At 41.3% G+C, this 26,869-nt stretch overlaps 1 protein-coding gene across 1 annotated transcript; it reads right to left on the reverse strand.

The window, feature by feature from the left end:
* Positions 1-936: 936 nt before the first annotated feature.
* Positions 937-25,449, reverse strand: LOC122940322 (keratin, type I cytoskeletal 19-like). The gene is made up of 8 exons (XM_044296944.1): positions 24,822-25,449; positions 18,174-18,256; positions 16,364-16,520; positions 11,423-11,584; positions 8,799-8,924; positions 6,284-6,504; positions 3,709-3,746; positions 937-1,414 (listed from the first exon to the last, which is right to left on the reverse strand). The coding sequence occupies exons 1-8, from the start codon at positions 25,227-25,229 to the stop codon at positions 1,302-1,304; spliced, it is 1,308 nt and encodes a 435-aa protein (XP_044152879.1). The 5' UTR covers positions 25,230-25,449; the 3' UTR covers positions 937-1,301.
* Between the last annotated feature and the right edge of the window lie 1,420 nt (positions 25,450-26,869).

Raw genomic sequence — 26,869 nt, forward strand, 5'->3', positions numbered from 1 at the left:
TGGGGTGCTGCAGCTCAGCTCCCATTCACATAGGTATGGCCACTGCACAGTGGACAGAGCCGTCTGTTTCAGGTTCCATCCACTGTTTTGTTTCTGGCACCGGCAACTGCTAAATACAGATGATCTTTGGGGGTGCTGAGTGTCAGATCCCTACCAATCTCATATTAATGACCTACCTGGAATAAAAAACCCCTTTAAGTGTGGATTTGGTATTGAGAAATTCCAGGGTGTTTTTGCCTACGATTATTTTGCCACACAGTTGTATTCTCTTAGTCATTGTTGCCCAATAGTTGATTTTTATCGGATTTATGATTCAATCTATAGTTAAAGGGATTCTGCAGTTTTTTTAAACTGATGAGCTATCCTCTGGATAGGCGGGGGTCCGACACCCAGGACCCCCGCTGATAAACTGTTTGAGAAGGCAGCAGCGCTGGCAGTAGCGCCACAGCCTTCTTGCTGTTTACCGCAGGCCCAGGGACTTCACAACTAGTATCACTGAGCGGGGCTAAGCTCTGTTCATTTGAATGGAGCTTAGCCCCGCCCAGGCCATTGATACTAGTCATGACATCACTGGGCTTGCGGTAAACAGTGAGAAGGCCGCGGCACTACTGCCAGCGCTGTTGCCTTCTTAAAAAGCTGATCGGCAGGGGTCCCCGCCAATCAGATGCTGATGATCTATCCAGAGGATAGATCATCAGTTTAAAAAAAACAGCAGAACGCCTTTAAGCATTTTTTTGTGAACTTCTATGTTTAATCTTTATTAAAGAAGAAAAAACATGACACAGCTTGTTTATGATGTATTTATTTATTGAGTGTCAACATTATTATTAAAGAGAGTATGTCATGTGGAAAATCAATTTTCAAAGTAAACATACCTCCATGTAGGGTAGAGGACACAAAGTATAATCATATCTTTCAAGTAAAAATCCAGCCCTCTTATCCTGAGAAATGCTTCTTTTTAAGCAAATACACTTTTCAGTGCACCATGGGTGGGGCTGCTCCATTAGGTGCACTTGGCTTTCTTTTACATCATCATTACAAGCCCTGAAACTTTAGGAACTGTCAATAAGAGGGAGAGGTGCTGGTCGAGTTATAGCAGAACAATGGTGGAACAAACGAATAGGCCTCACCCATGGTGTACCAAAAACCTTGTTTGCATAAAAGTTTTTCTCAGGATCAGAAGACATTTTCACAAGATAGATATATTTATGTTTCAGGACACATACCCTACATGGCGGTATGTTTACTTTTAAACCAATTTTAGAGATGACAGACTCCCTTTAAGAGTGGAATTCATCTTCTTATTTATATACACTTGGTAGTTTCTCCTCAACCTCCCTAACTTCGGTGGCCACCACCTTTCCGTCAATCACCTCTTCTACAATAGTCTTTATCTTTCGGCTTCTGTTAAGTTCTAGAAAGAGAAGAATAAGAAATAGTGGATGTACAAATTATGAATGCCTAAAAACAAGCTTTAATCTATGCCTTTTATATGTAAATATATAAATCAATTGTAAAATGTAACATAAAATAATGATAAACTAAGAATAATAAAACATAGAAGTTTATGCTCAGCAGCACTTCATGTGTAGAAAGTTCCAAGATTTAATCAAATTGGGGAACAGCTATGGGTTGGAGCAATGGTGTTACAGCTCAAATAAGGTTAAGCAGTGTCAAACTTGGCTCCTTGGGGCCACCAGAAGAAATTATTTTCGGGCCCAAGAGCTACTTTATATCATGAATAAAGTCTGTAGAGGGGGGATATTAATTACCAATATTTATGAAAATATCAATAATTAATATCCATAAATAAGACCAATAATCTAGTGATGACTCCACCTATTTATACCTTAAGTAAAGAATAATACTTTCACTTTGCCTTACGCTAATCACTAAACTACCTACAAGCGCCTAACTGAGCTAGCTACCGTTAATAACCACACGTTACACAGTAGGTATAATACAAATAATACAAGATATTTATTATTAACCTACAGTACACAATACTCACAATACAGCACTAAATACACTATTCAATCCCAAGTTCCATCCACAAACGAACTAATAAGCAGCCCACCTACACACAATAGCAGCCCACCCCACCTGGCTCTAACACTATCCTTAAGGGAAAGGTGGCACTGCAGGGGTGAATGCAGACCACAGACACAGGGTTGTAGGGATAAATACAGGCAGGGATACACCAGGGGTTGTAGGGGTTAATGGTAGGACAGCAGGGATAGGGGTATATCAGAGATAGGAGTATATAATAGGGGTAGGTTGGGGCTACAGGTAGTTGGTGGGATGGGGCAAATAGGGGTAAATGAGGGTACGTTGGTGGGATAGGGTTGATAAGGGTTGGTGTAGGGTAAAATCGTTGGTGGTATAGGGAGGGTTGATGAATAGGGGTAGGGGCTACCGGTATAGGGTAGGTACTCGTTGGTGGGATAGGGTAATATGGGGAAGTAATATGGGGAAGTAGGGGTTAATCGTTGGTGGGGTAGTGGATACTCAGCCCATCCAGGGAATGCTCGTTGTCCAGGGGGGGAGCCTCTTGAGGGGGGTGGCTCGGCTCTTCTCCCTAGTGCAGGGGCCGCACTACCGCACCACCATCAGGGACACGTGGGACGGCACAGTGAGATGACTGCGATCACTGCGCCAGCCTGCGCATCCCTGCACGAGTGCGTCAGGGCCGTGTCACTTCCTGACAGGAGGGAATAGTCTTTGATCTCCCGCCTGTAACACTTTGCATTCCGGGCAGCGCGATAGTAATCGCGCTGCCGGAATGCACATAATAGAAGGAGGGGAATGACCGGACTCTTGTCCGGTCATTCTGATGCATTTAACCAGATGGCATCAGTGTGAATGCTTGGGGCACATTCACACTGATGCCTCTGGTTTCAGGTGACATCAAATGGGGCCTATGGACTATGAGGGGACTCTAATTTATAAGGGGGCATATGTATAAGGGGGCACATCACATAAATATAAAAGGGCCATGTAAGGGGGCACATATTCCCCACAGGGGCCACAATGAGTCCCTGTGGACTACTAAGGGAAGATATGCGCAGATGCTGGGCACATCTGCGCACATCATCCTATAATGTGCCTGTTAATGCATGCATATATATTATACATGCATGCACGTGTTTGCATGTATGTATATATATATATATATATATACATATATCTCAACCCTTCCTCAACAAAGTCTAATAGGTTTTGAATCTATAGTGGCAAAATATCGCCAAATGCAGCTTCAAATGTTTTTTTTTTTCTCCTGGACCTTTGGGACCCACTATGGCTCTACAGACTGGTTCAACCAGCGGAGCCTCTGCTACTCTGGTCAGCCAGTTTGACTCTGTCTGCTAATGTGAAGGATCCCTTGGAATCTTCTTCCTGTCCTCCTTTCCCTTTTTTGGTTGTGATCATAGTGAGTTATTAAGCTGAATTCTGTCTTCTGGGTCGGGGAAACCCCACTGTTGCAGAGACTAAAGGGTATTAGATCCCTGGTGTTGGCCTAAAAACAGAATCAGAATGCGCCCACTTCATAGAGGAGAACATAAGCTTTGGAAGCAGCTGAATGCACTTCATTTGTCCCTTTTTGTTCTTGGGCATCTAAGCCTCACCCAGAGAGACGTGGCAGTGGCTACTTATCTCTTCTTACTTAGAACACATGCATGCTCAGCTGAATAATATGCATATTATTACCTTTTAGTCTCTCTTCTTCATCAAATGTTGTTATTATGCTGGTAATGAAAGACAAATATGGAAAACATATATTATTATTATTATTATTAAGTTTTTTTTTAAATGTATTGTGACATGCAGCAGATATAGGCACTGGTATTACAGTACTTCAATCCCATTGAGTTCAACATTTAATACCTGTAAAGCCCAATTGGTAACGACTAGAGGTGACCCAATTTCTTGGAATTCATTTGGGTAAAAAATCAGTCAATGAAATTTGATTCTACCTGTATAAGAAGTACCCAATTGCCTAGCCTTGACTTCTCTAGTCTTGCGTCTTTGCCATGTGCTTCAGTAGCACAGGAGAGAGGATTGTCAGAAGTTCTCCTCTGCAATGCACAGGCTAGTGAAGCGCACGGCAAAAGCACGACACTAGAAGTCAGGGCCAGATGTGATGACGTTTACACTGCCTGGCCGTGTCAATCAAAGTGCAGAGGGCATGGCAGCAGCAGGGATGATGCAGCCTCTAAGAGTAACGACAACGCCTCCTTTGCTCCTAGAGGCTCATTTGCATATATTAAAAGCTTTTTACTCAGAAAAAAAAAGCCACAGATGGTAGCTTGTGCTGATTTGTGCACATGCAATGATTCTTGTGACAGAAGCATTTTAAGCCGAATACAGGTGCATTAACCATTTGTACCATTGGAAGTGCATAGTGGAATATATGTGCTGCTGGTGATGCTGGGAAATATGCCTATAAAACACTTATGAACTATAGAAGCTTTGCAACAGGATTTTGAACAAAAGAGGCTAGTTCCTACACTGAGAAAAAGAGCTCTGTCTCTTGAAATTTTCTTTGTTCAGTCCAAGGCCTGAAGTTATGAATGGCTCCATCAGCCCTGACTCTTAGGCCTCTTTCACACGGGCGTTGCGGGGAAATGTGCAGGTGCGTTGCGGGAACACGTGCTATTTTTCCGCGCGAGGGCAAAACATTGTAATGCGTTTTGCACTCGCGTGAGAAAAATCAGGCATGTTTGGTACCCAAACCCAAACTTCTTCACAGAAGTTCGGGCTTGGGATCGGTGTTCTGTAGATTTTATTATTTTCCCTTATAACATGGTTATAAGGGAAAATAATAGCATTCTGGATACAGAATGCATAGTGCAATAGGGCTGGAGGGGTTAAAAAAAAATTATAATAATTTACCTCACCTTAGTCCACTTGATCGCAAAGCCGGCATCTTCTTCTGTTTTCATCTTAGCTGTGTGGAGGAACAGGACCTGTGGTGATGTCACTCCGGTCATCACATGATCCATCACATGATCTTTTACCATGGTGATGGATCATGTGATGACCGGAGTGACATCACCCCACAGGTCCTGTTTCTCCACACAGCTAAGATGAAGACAGAAGGAAATGTCGACTTCGCGATCAGGTGGACTAAGGTGAGTTAAATTATTTATTTTTTTAACCCTTCCAGCACTATTGTACTATGTACTCTGTATTCAGAATGCTATTATTTTCCCTTATAACCATGTTATAAGGGAAAATAATAATGATCGGGTCTCCATCCAGATCGTCTCCTAGCAACCGTGCGTGAAAATCGCACCGCATCCGCACTTGCTTGCGGATGCTTGTGATTTTCACGCAACCCCATTCATTTCTATGAGGCCTGCGTTCCGTGAAAAGCACACAAAATACTCATGTGAACAGCCCCATAGAAATGAATGGGTCGGTATTCAGTGTGGGTGCAATGCGTTCAACTCACGCATCGCATCCGCGCGGAATACTCGCCCGTGTGAAAGGGGCCTTAAGGTGGATTTTTACGGGGCGAGGAAAAGCCAATTGTCGGGAAGGAAGTGTTCCTTCTTGACAGTCGGACGCTCACAGCGATCACCTCCACAGTATAAGAACGAGCGATCGCTCATCCTCATACAGCTGCATTGATTCTAGGCAGCAGATCGCTGAATAGATAGCATCATGTGCTGCCCAGAAATGATGATTTACTTGCAAGCACTAATGACAATTTCACAGTGGATATACCTTTAGACGGGCAGATTGTCGTGAATGAGCATTTGCAGGAACGTTCATTCCTGATGATCTGCCGAATATAGTCCCATCTAAATCTACCATAAGACAAATAGTACGCTGTCCCTATGCTATCCCTAATGATAAAACTTGACTTTCCGCCAAGTAATTCAACCTACCTAACTAAATAGATCTTCTTCACAATCCTCACACTGTCTTTAAGGTGCCTGGCGTATGTGTGTTAAAAATGTCTGAGACACACTCTACCACATCAGTGGTGAACTTGCAATTTTACACTATTCGTCTGAAGTGAATTGCCAAAACTTTGGATTCATTTTGAAGAATTTTTGTGAAATTTGTGATGAATCGGATTCCATAAAAATCTATTCGCTCATCTCTAGTAAAAACCAAGGAAAAAAACAACCTTGAAGAACTTCAGGATATGAAAGAATGGTATTAGTTTGAAAACCTCCTGGCTCATGATGACCTTGTGCTCAGTGGAAAGTCACCTAACATACTTCTCTTTGGAGAGTAGTGAATTCTACAAGTTTTGTCAGTCATATCTCACCTTGTTTCCTCCCCTTCAAGTAGACGACGGTAAGTGGCTATTTCCATTTCCAGGCGGATCTTTATATTCAGAAGAAACTCATACTCTTGAGATTGGCGTCCTATGTCTGTTCGGATCTGTAGCAACTGCGCTTCAGTGCTGGTGATCAATCCCTGTATTTGGGCCAGTCTAGCTGCATACTGAGCATTAATATTTTCAAGAGTGGCACTTAAAGCATTTTTCTATGGAAGAAAGATATCAGATGTTAACAGTTTGAATAATATCCTTGGGAAGATCAATGGAGATCCAAAAGATTATAATACATTCCAGTAGAGATTCAATTTTTTTATACTGGGCTGGATTTCAACATTCCTGATCCTTTGTTCCATTGGCAGATGTGTCTGACAGTGACTTACAGTATGTGTCTCTTCCTATTGAAACTGCGTGATTGGCAGAGTTGAGTATGCAAGTGTATGGGAAGGTTTAGAAGAATATCTGCAAGCCAAATGAGCATTCAGCAGACAGTTATTGTATGTGTATGGACAGTTTTTTTATGACTGTAGAACATCTCTATTAAATTCACAATCAAGTCAAGCTACATTACATAACACACATCTACATATACTCTAGAAGAAATAGGTTTCACATCACAGAGTCACAAACAGATATGAGCAAATCACTGAAAAGTTTATCCGGATTTGCTTCGGCAGAATAGGTCGACCAATTTGATTCAGGTCTGAATCGATTCTTCCTGAATTAAAAAGAGCTTGTTTGACACTCTGCGGTCTCTTAGGATAGTTTTGGATTTACCTCAAATTTCGGAATTTCGAGTCAAATCTGATTTAACATTGATTTGCGGATCTTTGGTCACTAAATCTCAAAACTTATATAGTAGACTAGGCATGGGAGCTGGCTTTATAGTGTTAAATAATAGTATATAACAAGTGTTAAAAGATTTTCAGAAAGAACCATATATGCCAATTAGGGGTGTAGCTATAGTGGAAGCAGGGGAAGCAGCTGCTATGGGGCCCAAACTCAGAAGGGGCCCGTCTAGGAGGAGGACTAAAAGATTTTATTGTCAGAGCCCCTTCATTAGAATTATCTATTTAGTATTATATACAGTGGCAGTATATACAGGGTAGGCCATTTATATGGATACACCTTAATAAAATGGGAATGGTTGGTGACATTAACTTCCTGTTTGTGGCACATTAGTATATGTGAGGGGGAAACTTTTTAAGATGGGTGGTGACCATGGTGGCCATTTTGAAGTCGGCCATTTTGAATCCAACTTTAGTTTTTTCAATAGTAAGAGGGTCATGTGACACATCAAACTTATTGGGAATTTCACAAGAAAAACAATGGTGTGCTTGGTTTTAACGTAACTTTATTCTTTTATGAGTTATTTTCAAGTTTCTAGCCACTTAAAAATTGTGTTCAATGTGCTGGCCATTGTGTTGGATTGTCAATGCAACCCTCTTCTCTCACTCTTCACACACTGATAGCAACACCGCAGGAGAAATGCTAGCACAGGCTTCCAGTATCCATAGTTTCAGGTGCTGCACAGCATATGCTGTGAAGATACGAGATGTGCAGCACCTAAAACTACGGATACTGGAAGCCTGTGCTAGCATTTCTCCTGCGGTGTTGCTATCAGTGTGTGAAGAGTGGGAGAAGAGGGTTGCATTGACAATCCAACACAATGGGCAGCACATTGAACACATTTTATAAGTGGTCAGAAACTTGTAAATAACTCATGAAAGAATAAAGTTACATTAAAACCAAGCACACCATTGTTTTTCTTGTGAAATTCCCAATAAGTTTGATATGCCACATGACCCTCTTCCTATTGAAAAAACAAAAGTTGGATTCAAAATGGCCGACTTCAAAATGGCCACCATGGTCACCACCCATCTTGAAAGGTTTCCCCCCTCACATATACTAATGTGTCACAAACAGGAAGTCAATATCACCAACCATTCCCATTTTATTAAGGTGTATTCATATAAATGGCCCACCCTGTACATTGAAATGACATACAGTATATATGTGTACTAACAGAGTGGCTACCGGGCTTTGTCTGAGACAACAATATTGACTAGCCACAAAAGTGGGGGTTGCACGGGAGGAGAGGTTGTGAAGAAATTCCTGGGGGAAGAGGGGTGCCATTCAAAAATCTGCTCCAGGACGATACACTGCCTCAACAGAACCAAGTTCCACAGTGCATCATTAAATAATGTCCCAGTAGCACAAAATACCTCCTTAGAAGCTGCCCCTCTGTGGTATTCAGTGCCAGCTACTCCATTTGCCTCAGGATGGTAATACAATTAAATTCAGGAGGGCACCTGCAGCCACCAAACAGGTACACGATAACATTACACTTTCAACATTAATTAACTCTGGGAGTGTCAGATCATTACTTGCCCGGCTGGCGGCAATGAGGAGAGCTCAAGCGTCCCTCTGGGCATTAGCCCACTGAGAGGTTTCCCTGTAGGGTCTATGGAGCTAAAAGCAATCCTAATGCTATGACCCGTACCTTGCTCAATTCCGACTGTAGCTCGATTTCCAGACCTTGTACGCTGCGTTGCATCTCTGTAATTGTGACCTTGGTTGTCTCCAGTTCAGTTGAATCGGTTACAATCTGAACATTTACACTTTCAAACTAAAAAAAAAATCAACAAAACAACAATGCACATTAAAGAGAATAACAAATATTTCTCAATAAGTCTTTGTGGATGAAGTTGATATGAAACATGATCTCCTGTATTTGGATGTTAAATTTGAGTCTTCTATGTACAGTATGCACTGTGACTGTGCTACTGCCGCTGAGGGCATGAGGACCTGGTTAGTCACATGAGTTTAACTGTGTTTGGCAGACAATCTAGAAATGAACTAGAAGTTTCATAATACTAAATGCAGTGACCCAGGGGATCACTGCTATAAGGTAATTGTTTTTCAAGAGTTAAATGTTGTAATTTAATGTTCCCCAAGAATAGAGTACCTGTAAACTGTTTTTGTTATCTAATGTTGTGTAAAGGTATTTATTATGGTAATGCCTTGTAATGTGCTAGCATATTTCTGTATGGATCGTTCAGGTTAATGATCCTGACTCAGCCCCTCTAGGAAATTAGAGGAGGGACTAAGGTAAGCCTCTAGCTCAGTCTAGAGTTAGCTGAGGAAGTGAGAGAAGCTACATATGCTCACTGCATAGAAAACGAGGCCAAATTTCCAGATAACCTTCATCTCTGAACAAGAAAGTCATTGCTATCCAATACTTAAAGAGACAGAGAGAACAAAGATCTGAGAAGATCCAGAATCTACCGTACATGAGTCAGTCAATAAGGTATTTGCTGTTTAAGGTTGATAATGAATTTACTGCAGTGAGAGGAACATTGCTGAAACACCCTTCATTCTTTGACACAGTCCTGGCCAACCATGTCTCAAACTTGTATTCCTTAGATGGGATTTACATCCACTATTGCAGAAATAATATTGACAGCCTTAGATTCTGTACGCAGAGAGAAAAACTTTGGAGAGAGAGAGCGAAGAAGTACTATAATCCCTATGCTGGTGTATATCCATATATTGTTATGTGGGAAGATTTCTACTAAAACTCCCATTCTGCACATTAGTAAAAAGAGACTTGAGGAAGAACCAGGATGAAAAGCCACAGGAGACAGAAAGGATGATAAAATAAACATAATATCCTAATTTTCTCAACTCCTAGGGCTATGTTCTAAGTTCTGCTATGTGGACTGCTGGTTAACTGTTTCTCAAGTAGATTTTTAAGCTCTAGCAAATACTGCTTTAAAGGGGTGTTCCCATCTTAGACAATGGGGGCATATCGCTAGGATATGCCCCCATTGTCTGATAGGTGTGGGTCCCACCGCTGGGACCCGCACCTATATTGAGAATGGAGCGGGGAGCGCTGTGGCTGGAGGACCCCAAGCGCTAATCCCCGCCTCTCCCATAGAAGTGAATGGGAGCGTGCCGCGCATGCGCGACCCATGGTCCTATTCATTTCTATGGGGCAGACTGCAATAGCCGAGCCAGGGTTCGGCTATTTTCGGCGGCCCCTAGAAATGAATGGAAAGCGGCTGCACATGCGCAGTGAGCTCTCCTTCACTTTCGGGGCTCCGTTCGATATAGGTGAGGGACCTGCACCTATAAGACAGTGGAGGCATATCCTAGCGATATGCCCCCATTGTCTGAAATGAGAAAACCCCTTTAATATAAGAAGGGTAGTGGTAGCTTCTCTTAAAACAATCCATCTATCAGCAGTTTTAAAAATCTTATAGATCCCCCTTTAGCAAAGGAGAGGACTTTGAGGTGGCCTATGAACTTCATGGAATCTGTTCTCCTGCCAACTAAGGGCAAGTCCAGCCCTGAATGTATTATTTTTAGGTCCTCTTAAAGTATGGATAACTTATTGTGTTGGGTAGTAGTGATGAGCTGCATAGGCAATATTAGTTTTTGCGATATTTCGCAAATTTTTGGCCTGATATTTGCCATAAATTAGCAAATTCTAGAATTCGTGATCTCCAGTCAATATTTTCTTTATTGCAAAAATCGGCAATGTAATATGCGCATATTGCGTGCGCAATACAGGCGTGGGTCACTTTTGCTACATTTTTCAAGCTGCTAGAAGTTTTCTGAGACTGGAGAAAATGCACAATACAGCAATTCCTATCACACTACCTAACACCCGTCACTGGAACCTATCGGCTACACTATATCAGGATATAACCTACACTGACTATCTCCCACTAACTATCTGTATTATATACAGTATATAAGCTAACTAACTATCTAATGTAATGACACAGCAAAGCACAGAGCACAGCAATAACACTGCTGTCTCTCTCAGAACTGCAAAAATACTGCAGAAAATGGCTGCTGGGGAGGTTCTTATATAGTAAGGGGTAGGCAACTTTCCTATTGGTTGCTAAGGATGTTGCTAAGCTCAGACAAAGATATTGCAGCCTTCTCATTGGCAGGAGGGTACTGATGAAAAAAAATCAAGAATATTCGCAAATACAAAGATATAGCACTATTTTCTACACCTTCGCGAATTCTCGAAGTGCCGATATTCGCGATAATAATTAGCAATTAGAATATTCACGATCAACACTTTTGGGTAGCTGCTGCATACAAACTTACCTGGCTTTCATAATGTTCCTTTGTCTCTTTCCTTGTCTTTTCCACAACACTTTCACATTCTACTCGCATATCATTCAATATCTTGGCCAGATCCACACCAGGAGCTGCATCCACTTGTACATTGACTGCTCCACCAACATGACTGCGGAGAACACGAATCTCCTGTACACAGAGAAACAACATATTTTACAAATTAAATGACATTTCCCGCTCCAGAACATTTATAACAACCGAGGAACCTATATGCAGATAAGTGCATGACCTGTTAATTATGCACCATTTTTACACTCTGTGCTTGCTATCAGAAAAAAACAAGCCGCTAATGTTTTACATTTGGAGACCCTATCCTGATTATGTCTTACACCAGGGTATGTTCTGGTGCACTTAAAAAACGATGCACCTTTGATAGCACTGAGTCAAGACCAGTTTTTATCTTCTAGATTAAAGGGTTTAAGCTAAAACTGTAAAGTTATGCCTACGTTTTCAGTCATTGACCGCAAGCAAAAACTTTTAAAGTGGTAAATTACTGAAAATAAGGGGGGCGATTAACTAATTAAAATGTGTTAGAATTCTAGTACTTTGCACAATATTTAATACGTTTTAGGGTGGGTGCACATCACGTTTTTCCCATCTTTTTAACGTATACAAAAAAAAATGCCATACAGAATGATACCATACAGTGGCATTTGTTCACCATAGAGTTCCATTGTAAAAAAAAATGCATGCGGTTTTTATACCATTGTAAAAAAAAATATACATTTTTTTTTTACCGGACTGTGCAATATACGTTGTGTGCTGTATTTTTGTATCCCTTTTTTTGTAATGTATACGTCAAACTGAGGCATAAAACGTGATGGAAACCCACCGTTTTTTGACTTATCTAGGAAGAGGGTGGCTTAATAGGAAAAGGGGTGAGGTTTATGAGAAAGCAGCATGGTTTTAGATGCAACAATATGCACCAAAGTTCTGGAGCGAAGTAAAGGTGCATTTACACACGCAGAGTTATGGCCGATTGTCGGGAAAGAATCTTTCATTTCTGATAGTCAGCTGCTCATTCAATGGTGGTGAAGCGCTGCATTTATATGCAGCAATCACCTCCACAGTATGAGAATGAGGAATTGGTATTGCGATCTCTCATCCTCATACAGCTGATTGTTTCTGGGCATCAGATGACTGTTTAGACCAGGGATGGCCAACTTGCAGCTCTTCAGCTGCTGTAAAACTACAACTCCCACCATGCCCTGCTGTGGGCTGATAGCTTTAGGCAGTGTGGGCAACCTGGTAGTTAAAGATTTGCAACAGCTGGAGAGCCTCAGGTTGGCCATCCCTGGTTTAGACAGCACTATCTACCGCCCAGAAACGATAATTTATGTGCCTGCATGAAGGATCATTTCACCTGATTGGGTGATCTGCGACACCTTTACACAGGTAGATTGCAGGGAACGAGTGTTTGCAGCAATGTTCGTTCCTGATAATCTGCCCGATTATCTGGATGTGTAAATCCACCTTAAAGGGAACCTGTCACCGGTTTTATGGTGTCCTAACTAAGGGCAACATAACTAAGTGACTGATTCTCCTTGCAAAATGCTGGGTCACCTACTTTAATTGACCCAGTCAATCTGCCAACATCTTGTATTGAAAAGCTCCAGCTGATAATGATGAGTCATGAATATTCATGAGCTCCTGACTCTCCCCGCCCACCGGCTGCAGATTGACAGTTTTTTTTCCATATAAATCAGCAGCAGGTGGGCAGGGGAGTGGCTATAGCTCTGAATTAAATATACACTGGACTCAATGACATCACGCTGGACTCAAATCAGCTCCTTAGCATGCGGCATGCGGCATCTTTGTGTGTATATTATGAGGTAACCATCTGTCACACCAGTAAGTGAATACATCTAAGGTACTTTTTAGTAGTTAATAATTGTATATAATTAGTTAGATTATGATCAAATATCCACATGACAGGTTCCCTTTAAGCCAACTTGGCGATGGACAAAAGATTTTGTTGGGTACGTTCTTTTTGTAAAGGGTCTGCTGCCAGGTGAAGTTCTGAGCCGCAAAAAAAAAATTTAAAAATAAGAAGGTACAACACCAGTGGCATGTAGCGCTCGCAGCAAATAGTTTTTTTGTTCAAACATTAAGCAAAGTCTCTATCCCAGTCTAATCCCACCCATTGACCTCAATCCAATACGAATGTCCCCTTAGTGCCATGTCACAATAGTGATGCTCCTTAGTGCTCCTCAGAGAGTATGATGCCCCATTAGTGCCTTCCCTCCCAGTATTATGCCCCCTTAATGTCCAATATGCAGTATGATGCTCCTAAGATACTGCTAAGTGGTCTGCTCTTATTTAAATGTCCCTTAAGTGCCCCCTCACAGAATAAATCATCCTTAAATGGTCCCCACACCAAATGATGCCCTCTTAATGCCTGCCACACAATATTATGTCCCCTTAAGTGGCTTCCTCATATTACTGCCCTCTCAAGTGCTTCCTAACAGTGATCAGGACCCCCACATATTATAATGCCTTCGTAAATGCCCCTTCACAGATATGGTCTCTTCAGTGCCCCCATAAGTCCCACCCCAAAATTCTGCAGCATGTGACCCCCATGGAGCGATTCCTCGCATTACCCGCACGTTAAATACTCACCTTTTTCACGTTCCCCAGTGTCAGCACCCTGCTTATCCAACAGTGATCTAGTGCTGGCAAGTGTAACGCAATGATGTCATTGAGCCTGCTGCGCTGAACCATAGACAGAGCAGACATTGCTCTATGCTCTCTGTGGCAGGTGCAATGACATCATCACATCACTACTGCCAGCATTCAATCATGAGCGGCAGGGGAACAGTAAAGAATGGACTGTCTTGAGATCACAAATACATTTGAAGTGGTGGCAATAGAAAATAGGAGACATGAAACTGAGCCTCTGGATGCAACAAAGTGCAAAGGGACTGCCCTTGTTGCACCAAGGGATTAATAAAAAAACTGCTATTTTCTCAACATTGCGGCCACTCATGGAGATGAGACCAACAACATTATGCTCAGCTGACAAGTGTACATCTCGTTTATCAGCTGGACTAATGCTGAAGTATGTGGTGACAGATTCCCTTTAACCTGCCCCAATGTATACAAAGAAGTTACAAAGCTCATTATATAATCATTAAGCTTTATTAAGAAAAAATGTAAATGGACTTAAAGGGGTTATCCCATGACTAATGTAAAAAATAAAAACCAGACATCATATGGTACATGATAATCTCTTCCTAACAAACCTAGAACCAGCCCTGAACCTCACATGGATCCAGAGATCTCCCCATTCATTGCTCTGCTAGATATATATCAAGCTGACAGCTCAAGAGGAGTGTCTTTTCTGCAGCTAAGGGGGCGTGTCCATGATCTCCCTATCACAGCCAAGGGGCGTGTCCATGCTCTCCCTATCACACCTCAGGAGGCAGTTGAAGGATGAAACTGAGCATGTGCAACCTTTTTTAGTGAGCAGGACAAAGAAATACGAAAAAAACTAACTGCAGGTGGCACCATGCAGATATGTTTTATTGAATAACTCAGTGGCTATGCTAATTTTTTAATTACATGCAATTGCAAAGGACTCAGATCCAGGTGCTTGTTTGAAAGCTGTAGAATATTTTTGGTGGAACAACCCTTTTAACCGTGAGAGCTTTAAATGGTTTAAATGGTTAGATAAAATTCTATAAATTGATTCAGACCATAACTCGCTGTATTATGTCAAGGGAATCGGAAATTAAATGAAACTAGCAGAAGGACTTTGCATGGGTATATTTTATCTATTTCATTTAATGTTTACGTGTTAAAAGATATCGACAGTATCCCCCATAACAGTGACCTCTACAGCACCCTGCCCCTTTAACAGTAAGCTCCACAGACCCCCACCCATTAACACTGACCCCCGCACAGTGCCCCGCCACTTTAAAATGGGACCTCCACAGCAGCACATCCCCTTAACTTTGACCTTCACAGCAGTCTGCCTCTTTAATGACATGTGTCGCGCAACATTTTGTCTCAACAATTTTTATAATGATAGTCTATGGTGTTGCACAGCTACATGTGACATTCTGCGACTGCGACATCCAAGATGGATTTTTATGTGACTGTCACATCGCAGTTGCAGCATGTCACATGTCGCAGTGCAACACCATAGACTATCATTATAAAAATTGTCACGCAACATTGGTGCGACACATGTAGCAGTGTAGTTGTGCCCTATGTGTCGTGCGACTTATTGTAACGCCACACATGTCGTCGGGTAGCCCTAGCCTAAAGCTGACCTACAGCAGTGAAGAAAAATGGCTGGGTTGTTATGGAAACCTGGAGTAAAACTGTGTGTATGTGGAGACTAAGGGCCTGCGAGCTTCTATTGGCTGATAAGGGACATGTGACCGTGTGTATGGCAGTTGGTATATGAAGAGAGAGACTTGCAGGCTTGTATTGGCTAATGCAGATCATTTTTCTGGGAATATCTCAGGAACGGTACTTCCTAGAGAGCTGAGACCCCCACAAGATTTCCTTCCAGGTAGCAAGAGATGCGTATACCAAGTTTAGTTGCAATTTTATATTAAATAAAAGTGACTTTCACAGTGGCCGCCCCTTTAACGGTGACCGTCCCTTTAACAGTGACTTTCACAATGGCCGCCCCTTTAACAGTGACTTTCACAGTGGCTGCCCCTTTAACGGTGACCGCCCCTTTAACAGTGACTTTCACAGTGGCCGCCCCTTTAATGTTGACCACCCCTTTAACAGTGACTTCCACGGTGGCTGCCTTTTTAACAGTGACTTTCACAGTGGCCGCCCCTTTAACAGTGACTTCGGTGACCGCCCCTTTACCAATGTGACTTTCACAATGGCCTACCCTTTAATGGTGACCGCCCCTTAAACAATAATGTCCTTATAACACAAACTCACCTCTTCGTGGTTCTTCTTGAGATAGGTCAACTCTTCTTGCAGTGACTCAATCTGAAGCTCAAGGTCGCCTCTAGTCAAACTGAGGTCATCAATAACTTTACGCAGCCCCATGATGTCATTTTCCACCCCAAACCTCAGAGCCTGCTCAGTTTCAAACCTAAAAAGTATGAAAATCATAGGTTAACCAAAACCTTTACTGCCATCAAACATTTAGTATCATTGAAATGGAGAACTCTTGAAAAAATAGTATTGTTGGAAACCTCACAGCTAATGGAACTGGATTGACCTTTTGAGAGCCATATCTGTTTGTTTGCCCTATGATGCACAGTTAGCACATAGGCAGATTTGTGCATAAAGTAGGAAGTGGCCACTGGATTAGCTCACTTTAATGTGCCAGACAAACAAGCCACACCATCAGCTGATTGCCATGAGTACTTTACAGGAGTTTTCCTTTAATTTTGTAGATTAGATTTCATGCTTCATGTGGCACGGCATGACTGGGACTTTAACCAGTGCAGTGACGTCAAGTGAGCTGGTGCTTCACATGCCAATTGTAACGTAATCTGACAATCTAACGTAATCTGCAACCATTTGATGGAAACTGTACTCATCATTTATTTATAGTAGATTCAGCTCATAATTTATTAGATATTGTCAGCTCTGTAGTATTCTAGAATTTTGATAGGACTTGTATTCCTAGATATAATGTATTTAATGTTTGTCCCCCTAACATTGCATCAAGAGTACTCTCCCTCTATGCAAGCTAAAGGCCCATACACATAGCCAATGCCATGTTACCTATCTGTGTTGTCCAGATTATAATCCAGTACCCACAGCCTGCCATGGGTCCACGGTGACTTTAATGATCCACTATGTATAAAGACATAGGAATTTTTTGTGTAACTAAGGGTGAATTTAAACGTCCAGACAATCGGGCAGTTTATTGGGAACAAACATTCCTGTGAACCCCCGTTCCCGACAATCTGCCCATGTAACGGTGCCGCAGATCACTCGCTCGTTCATCAGGTAACACTATATTTTGTGCAGGCACGCCTATTATCGTTTCTGGGCAGCAGATTGTGCTGTATAAATTGTGATCTGCTGCCCAGAAACAATGCAGCTGTATGAGGTTAGGTGATTGCAATAGCGATCCCTCTCCCTCATATTGTGGGGGTGATCGCTGCAGGTAGATACATCGGTCACCTCCACTGAACGAGCAGCCGGCTGTCGGAAAGGAACACTCCCTTCACAACAATCGGATTTAGCTCTGCGCATGTACCTGCACCGTAAGACACAGAATATTCCATAGATGTCTGGTCTGAGAAGTTTCCACCTCTGGAACCTCCAATTGTCAAGAGGATAGAGGTCTCCTGACCTCATTTCCACAAGGCAAGTAGGCCAGTGATGACTGCATCCAGACAGAGGAAGGATGAAGAGATGACCCTGCAAGCTTATGGGAAACAAGTGTATTCATCTGTTTCTGTAACTTTTATGCATGGCCACCTCCACCTAGTGCAGTGATGGCTAACTCCAGAACTGAGGTGAAAACTATGACTCCTAGCATGCTCCATTCATTTCTATGGAGCTCTGAGAACAGCCAAGCAACTGTGCATCTTGGGAGTTGTAGTTTTATCACAGCTGGAGTGCCGGAGGTTAGCCATCACAGACCTAGTGAGACCCCAGTCTCTCGATACATCAGGTTTTGTGGAAATGCCTTAAATGTTGAAGATGGGGAACCCGATCAAAACTAGAAAACTGCACAAGCTGCATCTGGATCCAATATCATGAGAAATAGAGAAGACTTGCTTACTTCAGTCTGAAGTCATCAGCTGCCAATTTAGCATTGTCTATCTGCAGCACAATTCGAGCATTGTCCAAGGTAGCATCCAGTATCTAGAAGAAGGCAATAAACATTCAATTCCTTGTAACCATAAGATGTTATTTCACTACATTGGATACACCTGGGTTTGGTCAAAAATAACAAATGACAATTTAAATTATATAATGAGAAGGAATGAGTCATTTTACCCACATTATTTGCAGAAAAGTATGTTTGTAGGTTTAATGGGATTGCCTGCTTCGATGCCTATCAAATGGGATGTTTCCTGTAGGCAATCCCTCACCATATACCTTAGGGTAGCTTTACACCTCCATTTATCAGATCCGGCAGGCTGTTCTGGCAAAAAAAACAGCCTGTTGGAGTTCACTATAATGGGATCCAGCCACTTTAAGATGAAATGACAGCTTTTGGCCAGACAAAAACATAGGGCCAGATTTATCATTAGCTCAGGTCAGAATAATGGAGTGAAAAAGTCCCAAAAAAATGCGCAAACGATAAAACTGCGCACAAATTAGCGAATTTTTTCTGCTCTGCACTATGCTCGCCAGTTTTCTGAAAGTGGGTGTGTTTTCTTATGTAAATGAATCTCTAGACAGATTTACTATTGGGACTATTTAAAAAGTGGCAATTTCACTCCAGTGAGGACCATGCTTATCTTATGCGACTTTTTAATAGAACATGCGACTTTTTCATAAAAACGTGCGACTTTTTCATAAAAACGTGCGACTTTTGTAAAACTGCTTACTGACGGATAAACTGCTACCGTCAAACCACATTTATTACAGTCTTAAAGGGCCGATCATAAATCTGACTTGGCTAAAACTGACTTTAGCCATATGTGAAAGTGGAGTGAGCTGTCAGAGTAATGGTAACTCTGGCCCATTGTATGCAATGGTTTTAGTCTGGCAGAAAACCGGCACTTATGCCGTAAAGCAGCTGGAACCCCACTGGATCCCATTATAATCATCGGGAGCCAACGGTGAACAGTGGTATCCGCCTGTGAACTCCAGCAGGTGTGAACCTACCCTTAGGGCATGTGGACATTGTTGATGACCTCCATCTGTGACCCACAGTAGAAAGGCCTGACTCTCTGACAGACCTGGCCCATTAATGTATTATGAGTTTGGCTATTCATATGAATAGATGCCATGCAGTACTACAGATGACATGTATGACCAGCTACATAAATCTCTGGTGACCATCTGTAATGGAAGGAGTATCAGGTGATCACTGGGATGGATTTACTTTTAAAGGAGTGGTTAAGGTTAGACAAAGCCTGTAATATGGATTTGACTATAAAACTGACATAATAAAAAGTATTCAAAGATGGTTTGCAAAGGCTAGAGTCAATATCACCATTAATAACATTGATTGACTTCAGCACCAAGCAAACCCAGGCAGATACCAGATGAAGCACACTCTTGTCAATCAAAGGTCGTGGTAGACATAGGGACTCCCAATTGTTGCCCATAGTTCCATAATACATTTGCAGACAGTCCTGACTAGGATCAACAAATTAAAGGGGTTGTATCATATAAGGCAAAAAGGGATGCTTTATTTCAGAAACAACGCCATTTTGGCCCATGGGTTGTGTCTGGTAGTGCAGCCCGACCCCAAGTTAATGGAGTACTAGTAACAGCTTATGGACATAACTGAAAAAAAAAAGTTTCTTGTCTTACATAATACACTGCACTTCACTAATCATAATCCTGAGAATATTTAAATTTTCGGGGTCAGGATTTCTGCCAAAAAACATCATCTTAAAACAGTAAATCGAATTATTTTATTTGAAACTACAGTATTATAGTTTCATTGGTTGATCTGATGAAAGCATCTCTTGGAGCTGAGAAAGTGTGGAGACCAGTAATGACAATGCCAAAGAAGAAGTGTATCTGTGTGATATCTGAAATATTGGCAGGCAGCTAATTGCAGTGCAGAGCCCGTATCGTTGATGCAAATATAAATGAAACCGTGCCACTTCTGACAACGCTTTCTTACTTTCCCACTGTGCTATTTGTGGCAGGGCCGGGGTGAGGTGTAGACGGGAGCGTTAATATTTCTCACATTTTCCTTTACCTGAAAGGTTTCCTCACACAATGATCTTTTCACCGGGCTGTTCCCTCCCTTAATTGCTCTGCGCTTTGAATTCTACTTCCTTGTGTTTGATCATATATCAAAGTGCTGCCTATCCACCCCATGGGCCATGTGTTACTCATGTAATGCTGCTTCTGTACCATGTCATTTTATATGGGAAAACACCATCGTCATCAGCGAATTATCCTCAGGTATTGTATATGAAAAGTCATGTTGGAGTGTCATTGACGTAACCATTAATTCCCTTGCGTAAGTAGTCAGGTCTAATTAGCTTATAGGAGTATTCCAGGATTTTAATATTGATAGCCTAACCTCAGGAGAATAACTTTAAGAATTGGAGAACACCTTCAAGAATTGGTGGACTGTAACTTCCATCTCATATAAAACAGTAAAGGGGTTGTCCTAAAATAAATAGCATTTTAACAGGTTCCCAAAGCCTGTTTCCACTATAGAAAGAATCATACTTGCCTGCCCCAGCTTGCTGGCTTCTTTGGGTCCATCTTCTTATCTGTGGCTTGTTTATTTCCGCCATGGCATGAACATGGTCACTTTCTCTGCTGCAGCCAACCACTGGCTTCAGTGATAACGTGCGTCTCCTGTGGAAGAGTCATCGCTGAAGCCAGTCATGCCCAGGCAGGAGAGGAAGAAAACATGCTGTGGGCCAGAAGATGGACATAGACAAGACCTTTTAAGGGGTTTTCACCCTGTTAATACATTACCCCTGAAAATAAATAAGGTTAAATGACAAATGTTGTCTGTCTGTAGCCACCACTAAACTAAAGGGAGCTCTGGCGCTTAACATATTGAGGGAAATTTATTAAAAGGAACCTGTCACCATGTAAATGAAGTGTAAACTGCAGGCAGTATCTTAAAGAGCAGAAGGAGCTGAGCAGATTGATGTATAATTTTATAGTCAGTGTAGTTTATGACTCCTATACTTAGGAGTCATGTGGGTGATTCTATTCACTGATTGTCAGCTATCTCTGTGTGCTTAGTCATGAAGAGCTAGCTATCAAACACTGATAGGACATGACTCCTGAATATAGAAAGATCAGAGGTTTTAAATGAATTCATTATAATCTACGCTGACTATAAAACTATATATCAATCTGCTCAGCTTCTCCTGCTCTATAATAGGCTGCCTGCAGATTTCACTGCATTTTCATGGTGACAGGTTCCCTTTGAATCGACATTTTGCACATGCCTTTTAATAATGGTGGTGTATCTTGGGCAGTCGGAGTGCCAGAACTGAAATCTATGTGTGCCAGGAGCAAAATCATACCAGTTTTCTAGTGAGTGGCACCCTCTAACTACCTCGTGCCACCCACTAAAACATAAAAACTATAAATCTAAAAAATAAAACCATATGCAGTAAGCTCCTAGACACCTAGCGGCAGCAACTCAACTTTTATCTGTGTTTATGGTAAGGCTTCTTTCACACCTGCGGTGGGGTGTTCCAGCCGGCGGGTCCGTCAGACAATGCCAGGAACTGGCCCGACAAAGACCACTGTGTCATTACAGTTTCTATATTCAATGGGGCCGATGCACATTCTGGTACCTTCCGACAATGCCCGATCCAGAGAGCTCTGGTAGGGTGTTCTCTGCCGGAACAGCATTCCGCAACTCCTGCCGGCAGTGTGAAATTAGCCTCAGAATAGAAAGTCTCCAAACTGGATACTCGAGAAACCAAACAGAGAAAAAAAATCTTGCTCAGTCCAAATCCAATAATCAGCTCAAAATTGGGATTAGATATATATATATATATATATATATATATATTTTTTTTTTATAAAAATAATAAGTTTACTGTGTTGGATTAGTCAAGTCTCTCTTCTATGGTTTTTAAGAATGATTGATTTTAGTAGATGATAGATGAGTGTGGCAGTAATGTACACACATTTCCTTGTTTGTGTGAAAGATACTTATAATAGAGCAGGTAAAGGTCATACAATTGTGAATGACTTAAGCTTCAAACCTTCTCTAGCTAAGTTCATTTATAGTGATTTATGCCATGCACTGGACTGCATGTGGGTCAAAGGTTTGTACAGGTGTGTACAGGAAGCTACCAGGTGACTTCATCAGCAGCTTTACTAACCATATAAGGTTACAGAAGATTGAAGAAGAGGGTGTGACTCTTGGGTGTACAGGGACACAGGTCATATAATACATTTTCCCTGTATTTCTAATCTGGTTGATTTTAATTCTTCATGAGATAAATCGGCCAATTGTAAAGGAGCTTTCCAGGGCTCTCACTAGTGCTGCACCTCAACCATAGCTAAGCCCCCAATTCAATGAGGCTGAACCAGCACCAGACAGAGGCACCTGGATTAGGAACGTAAGTGAAGAGCTGTGGCACTCCCATGAGTATTGTGCCCTACTCCATTCAACTGGTCGGTGGTGGTTCCTGCCTCTACTGCATACACAAGAATAGGCCATCCATGGGAAAACCTGGAAACTTTAAATTATGCACTTATTCTGCCACATCATTGGGGCATTTGGGTTTATCACTGTAAGACATTTAAATGCAAAGTATTTGCATGAGTCTAAAATGACTTTCTAAGAAATTGGATAACTGTATTTCGTTGCCCTGTATTTACATGGGGAAAGACAACAAAGTTAAATCAAATCATATCAAATTGTGGACTCTATATAGCAACATAGTATAGTAAATATCCATCTCTCCTTTATCCATATTCTGCTTTAATATGTTATAGCCAGTATCCATAAACTAGGGCAATTATTTTATACAATATGGATCTTCTATAACAGCTAGGATATTGTCCTGACCCATATTATTACTACTACATTTTATGGCATCACTTTTAATTGTGTGTCGTGTGCCATACCCTTCTAATCTGTTCTGATTGGCAAATATTGCTTGTAGCCAACGGGTTTATTGCTGATAAACATGCCCTAATATTCCTGCAATAGATTCTTTATTTATAACACAAGTCTGTGCCAAAATTTCAGCTTCGTCATGGAGTGGTTATTTTCATATTGTGAGTTGCCTCCATTTGGATCTTGTCCAAACTATTGCCATATCTTGCCTATCTCTTTCAGCCACATGCAAAGACCAAGCCTTGAGTAAGGCCAAGAATAGAGTCATGTTCCACTTAAGAAGTTTTTCCGCTTGTATTAGCAGAGGCACTGTATATCTAAGGGACTGGTGATGGTATATATTGAGAGGAAGCGCAACAAACACAGGCCTAGGGTAGTCAAAGGAATCATTGCCTATAAAAGTATAGTTACTCCCTCACAATAGTTGCATAGTATAGTATGTTGTCATGTAGTTTTTAGTGTCCAGATAACCACTACAGAATATACCTTCATTTTTATCTACATATATAAGTACTTTGGAAGAATTCACCCGCCAGTATTTTACCGATTCCGATTATTGGTGTATTATTGTCATAGCGCTATATATATATATATATATATATATATATTTATATATATTTATATATCATGTATCCACCACAAATTATAATCACTCTTTTATTTGGTGTATGTTTTGAGATGTATTCCCTAATGTCAGTAGGGTGGTAAGTCCCTGAGCATCAGCTTTACCAATGACCTTTGAGAAGCTGGTTCTATGTTTTACTATGTTGAGCTGGTATCTAAAACACTCATGGTTGTTGACAATGGAACAAAATGACCAGATCTGTTCTGAACAGGACCATTCAAATCAATGAGGTTGCACTTAAAATGGTGGTGTAAGATCACACAAACAAGACACTAATGTAATCTTCTTAGATATATCTACTGTATGACATGAAAGAGTGGATTTTAAGTTAAATGTGAATTTACGGTATCTGTACTATTAAAATGATCCCACTGTAAAATCATTCTGAGAGTTAGAACATATGTGTGTGTGTACACTACTACTGTATGACAAACCAACCATCCAATACTGGAAACATTTTTATGGCCAGACCTTAAAGTCTATTACCACTATATGACAGCATATGCATAAAGAGGTTGTAACGCATGAAAGAAAAAAAGTGGTGCGGTATTTTTCCAGAACCTTGTCTATAGGCTGTGTCTAGTATTGTTGCTCATAACCATTCACTTGAATAGAGATGAGTTGCAATATAATACTGGGCCAAACATCAAGAGGGGCATTATATCTGGAAAAAATAACCAACCCTGTTTTCTAATCCCATGCAAAGCCTTTAGTAAGCCATCTGCTCATTCTTTCCAGGCGAGATCCTTACTAATTACAGTATTATTTTAAACTCCATTCTACTACCAACAGCTCAGTAGCATTCTCAGTGATTAATTGCTTAATTAATAATTTATGGCGTTTATTCAGGAACTACTGGCAGTATTATGCCAAAATCAACATGACAGACATGAAAAGACTTTCTTTGTTAAACCCTATGTACCTTTTGTTTCTCATTTTTCAAGAGATAGGCGGCTGGAACATGTTTGCATTTTATGAGCCATAAATATCATTTTTTTTTTAAATGTCATGATTGTTTCATTCATTTTAAAATGGAATTATATGAAAGTTTAATATCTCACCTGGGTTTTCAGCTGTTCAATCGTTTGGTAATAATTATTGTAGTCAGCCTCCACAATGCCAGAGTTTTTGCTGTACCACTGCTTAATCATCAGCTCTAGCTCTCCATTTTCCTTTTCCAGGGATCGTACTTTGTCCAAGTAAGAAGCTAAACGATCGTTCAAGTTCTGCATTGTCTGCTTCTCATTTCCAGCCAGTAGGACATCACTGTTGGTGGTAATCTGAAGGCTGCTACCCAAGGAACCACCAAAGCCTGAACTGGTTGAGATTTTGGTTCCATATCCACCGGCACCACCATAAACACTTCCAGCATATCTTGTGGATGCTGATTTGATATAGCTTCCTGAAGAATATACTGGAGATCTGTCTATAGAAGCTGTTCTCTTGTAACTGACTGCACCGTAAGACATGGTGAGGCTTAACTTGACAGATAGTCTATACAGACTTGAGAAATGACTGATGCCTGGAAAAAAGTTACTGTGTGTATAATTCCTTATATCCAAGAACTACAGCTCCTCCTCCTCCATAAAAGCACAGTATACCTCCATTGCTGATAAGAGAGGCATGAAAAGCTAAGCAAATAAAACCTTTGAATCCTATAAAGCTCATGCCTTCAGGTTCATTTGCGGAACTTAGAAAGTCATCTCACCTTGTTGTGTGTCTACAAATCTTCAGTAGTTGACTTAAATAAATTCTGCTTGGTGCTTGCCCTGCATAGGCCATGTATTTCATTGTTTAATTCTTAGAATGAAAATTGAGGAAAAATGAGGAAGTGACCAGACTGCAAATATAGAAGAAGTCAATCTTTGTTTCCGTCATTTGTTCCACAAGCATTCAGTCAATATAGCTATGAGAACCGTCATGGCTCAAAGCTCTTATAGACCTGTTAGGTTTGGTTTTAGAATTAGAGCTGAACACATTCATAACATATACTCCTTAAAGGGGTTGTACAAAATTAGAAAAACACGGCTGGTTTATTACAAAATCATTCCCCACTTGCCCATGGGCTCTGTCAGGTATTGTAGCTCAGCTAACAGTCAAGTTAATGGTGCAGTGCCAAACACAGCTAATGGACTATGATGGCATTTTTTTCTGGAAGAAAGTAGCCACAATATTCTAAACCATTTAATTTTGAATGGTTTAACTGCCTTTATTTTATAACATCATGTCATCATTGCAAATATTACTAAAACTGGGATATGTACTATTTTGCAGTTGCTCCTCTGGACACAGAATCATATGACAATTATAATGGAACAGTGAGCCCCCTATACCTCTAGCAAGCTGGTGAGTGGAGGAGTCCCAACTGACATTGTCCCTAACCGATGTCAAGAGCAGTGGGAAGCTAGAGAGGACACATTTCATAAAGAAGTCTTTGGCCCTACAGAAGTAATTAGAGGGAAGCAAAGAGGTGTCAGGCAGGAAGTACAGTACAGGGCTGGAGAAACGGAGAAAGAGGAAGTGTGGTGAGAGGATAGAGAGAGAGACTTGGGCAGAGCGAAAAGTAAGGGAGAAGAAAAAGAGAGAAAAGAGTGGGAGGAGATGTCCACTGCCAAGGGCAGCCACTCTGGAGAGTTGAGATGGCAGCAGAGTACTGGGCCAAAAAAACCTGTTTATGGATCATGTGTATAGCAACAGGCTCCCATATAGCCTTGAGTAACGAGCGGACTGTTGTGCAGCTATTCCCTCTCTTTATACTACCTCTCCTCTAAAGATAGCTGCAGGGCTCCAACCACTTCCAGCCATAAAAAAACTGCCAGGCAGTAGTGCTTCAGGATGAGCTGCTCATAGGCAGACTGAAAAAGAACAAAAGAAGGCACTTTTCCATTGTCCACTTATTAATCATTACTGTGTGTCACCATTTAGGCACTATTATGGTATGAGGAACTCTTCCTCACATGTTTACTAATATTGTTTGAGACAGGTGCTATGCAATTGCCTTACATCTGAATCTAGTTGATTTTATCAACTTTCTTAGCCTGGTTGATTTAGTGAGCAGTATTTTATTAGTTAGCCCTCCATCAAATCTTAAGAGTTTCTATACTTCTTT

The sequence above is a fragment of the Bufo gargarizans genome, chromosome 6 (genome assembly GCF_014858855.1).
Source record: "Bufo gargarizans isolate SCDJY-AF-19 chromosome 6, ASM1485885v1, whole genome shotgun sequence".
NCBI classification, from domain to species: Eukaryota; Metazoa; Chordata; class Amphibia; order Anura; family Bufonidae; genus Bufo; species Bufo gargarizans.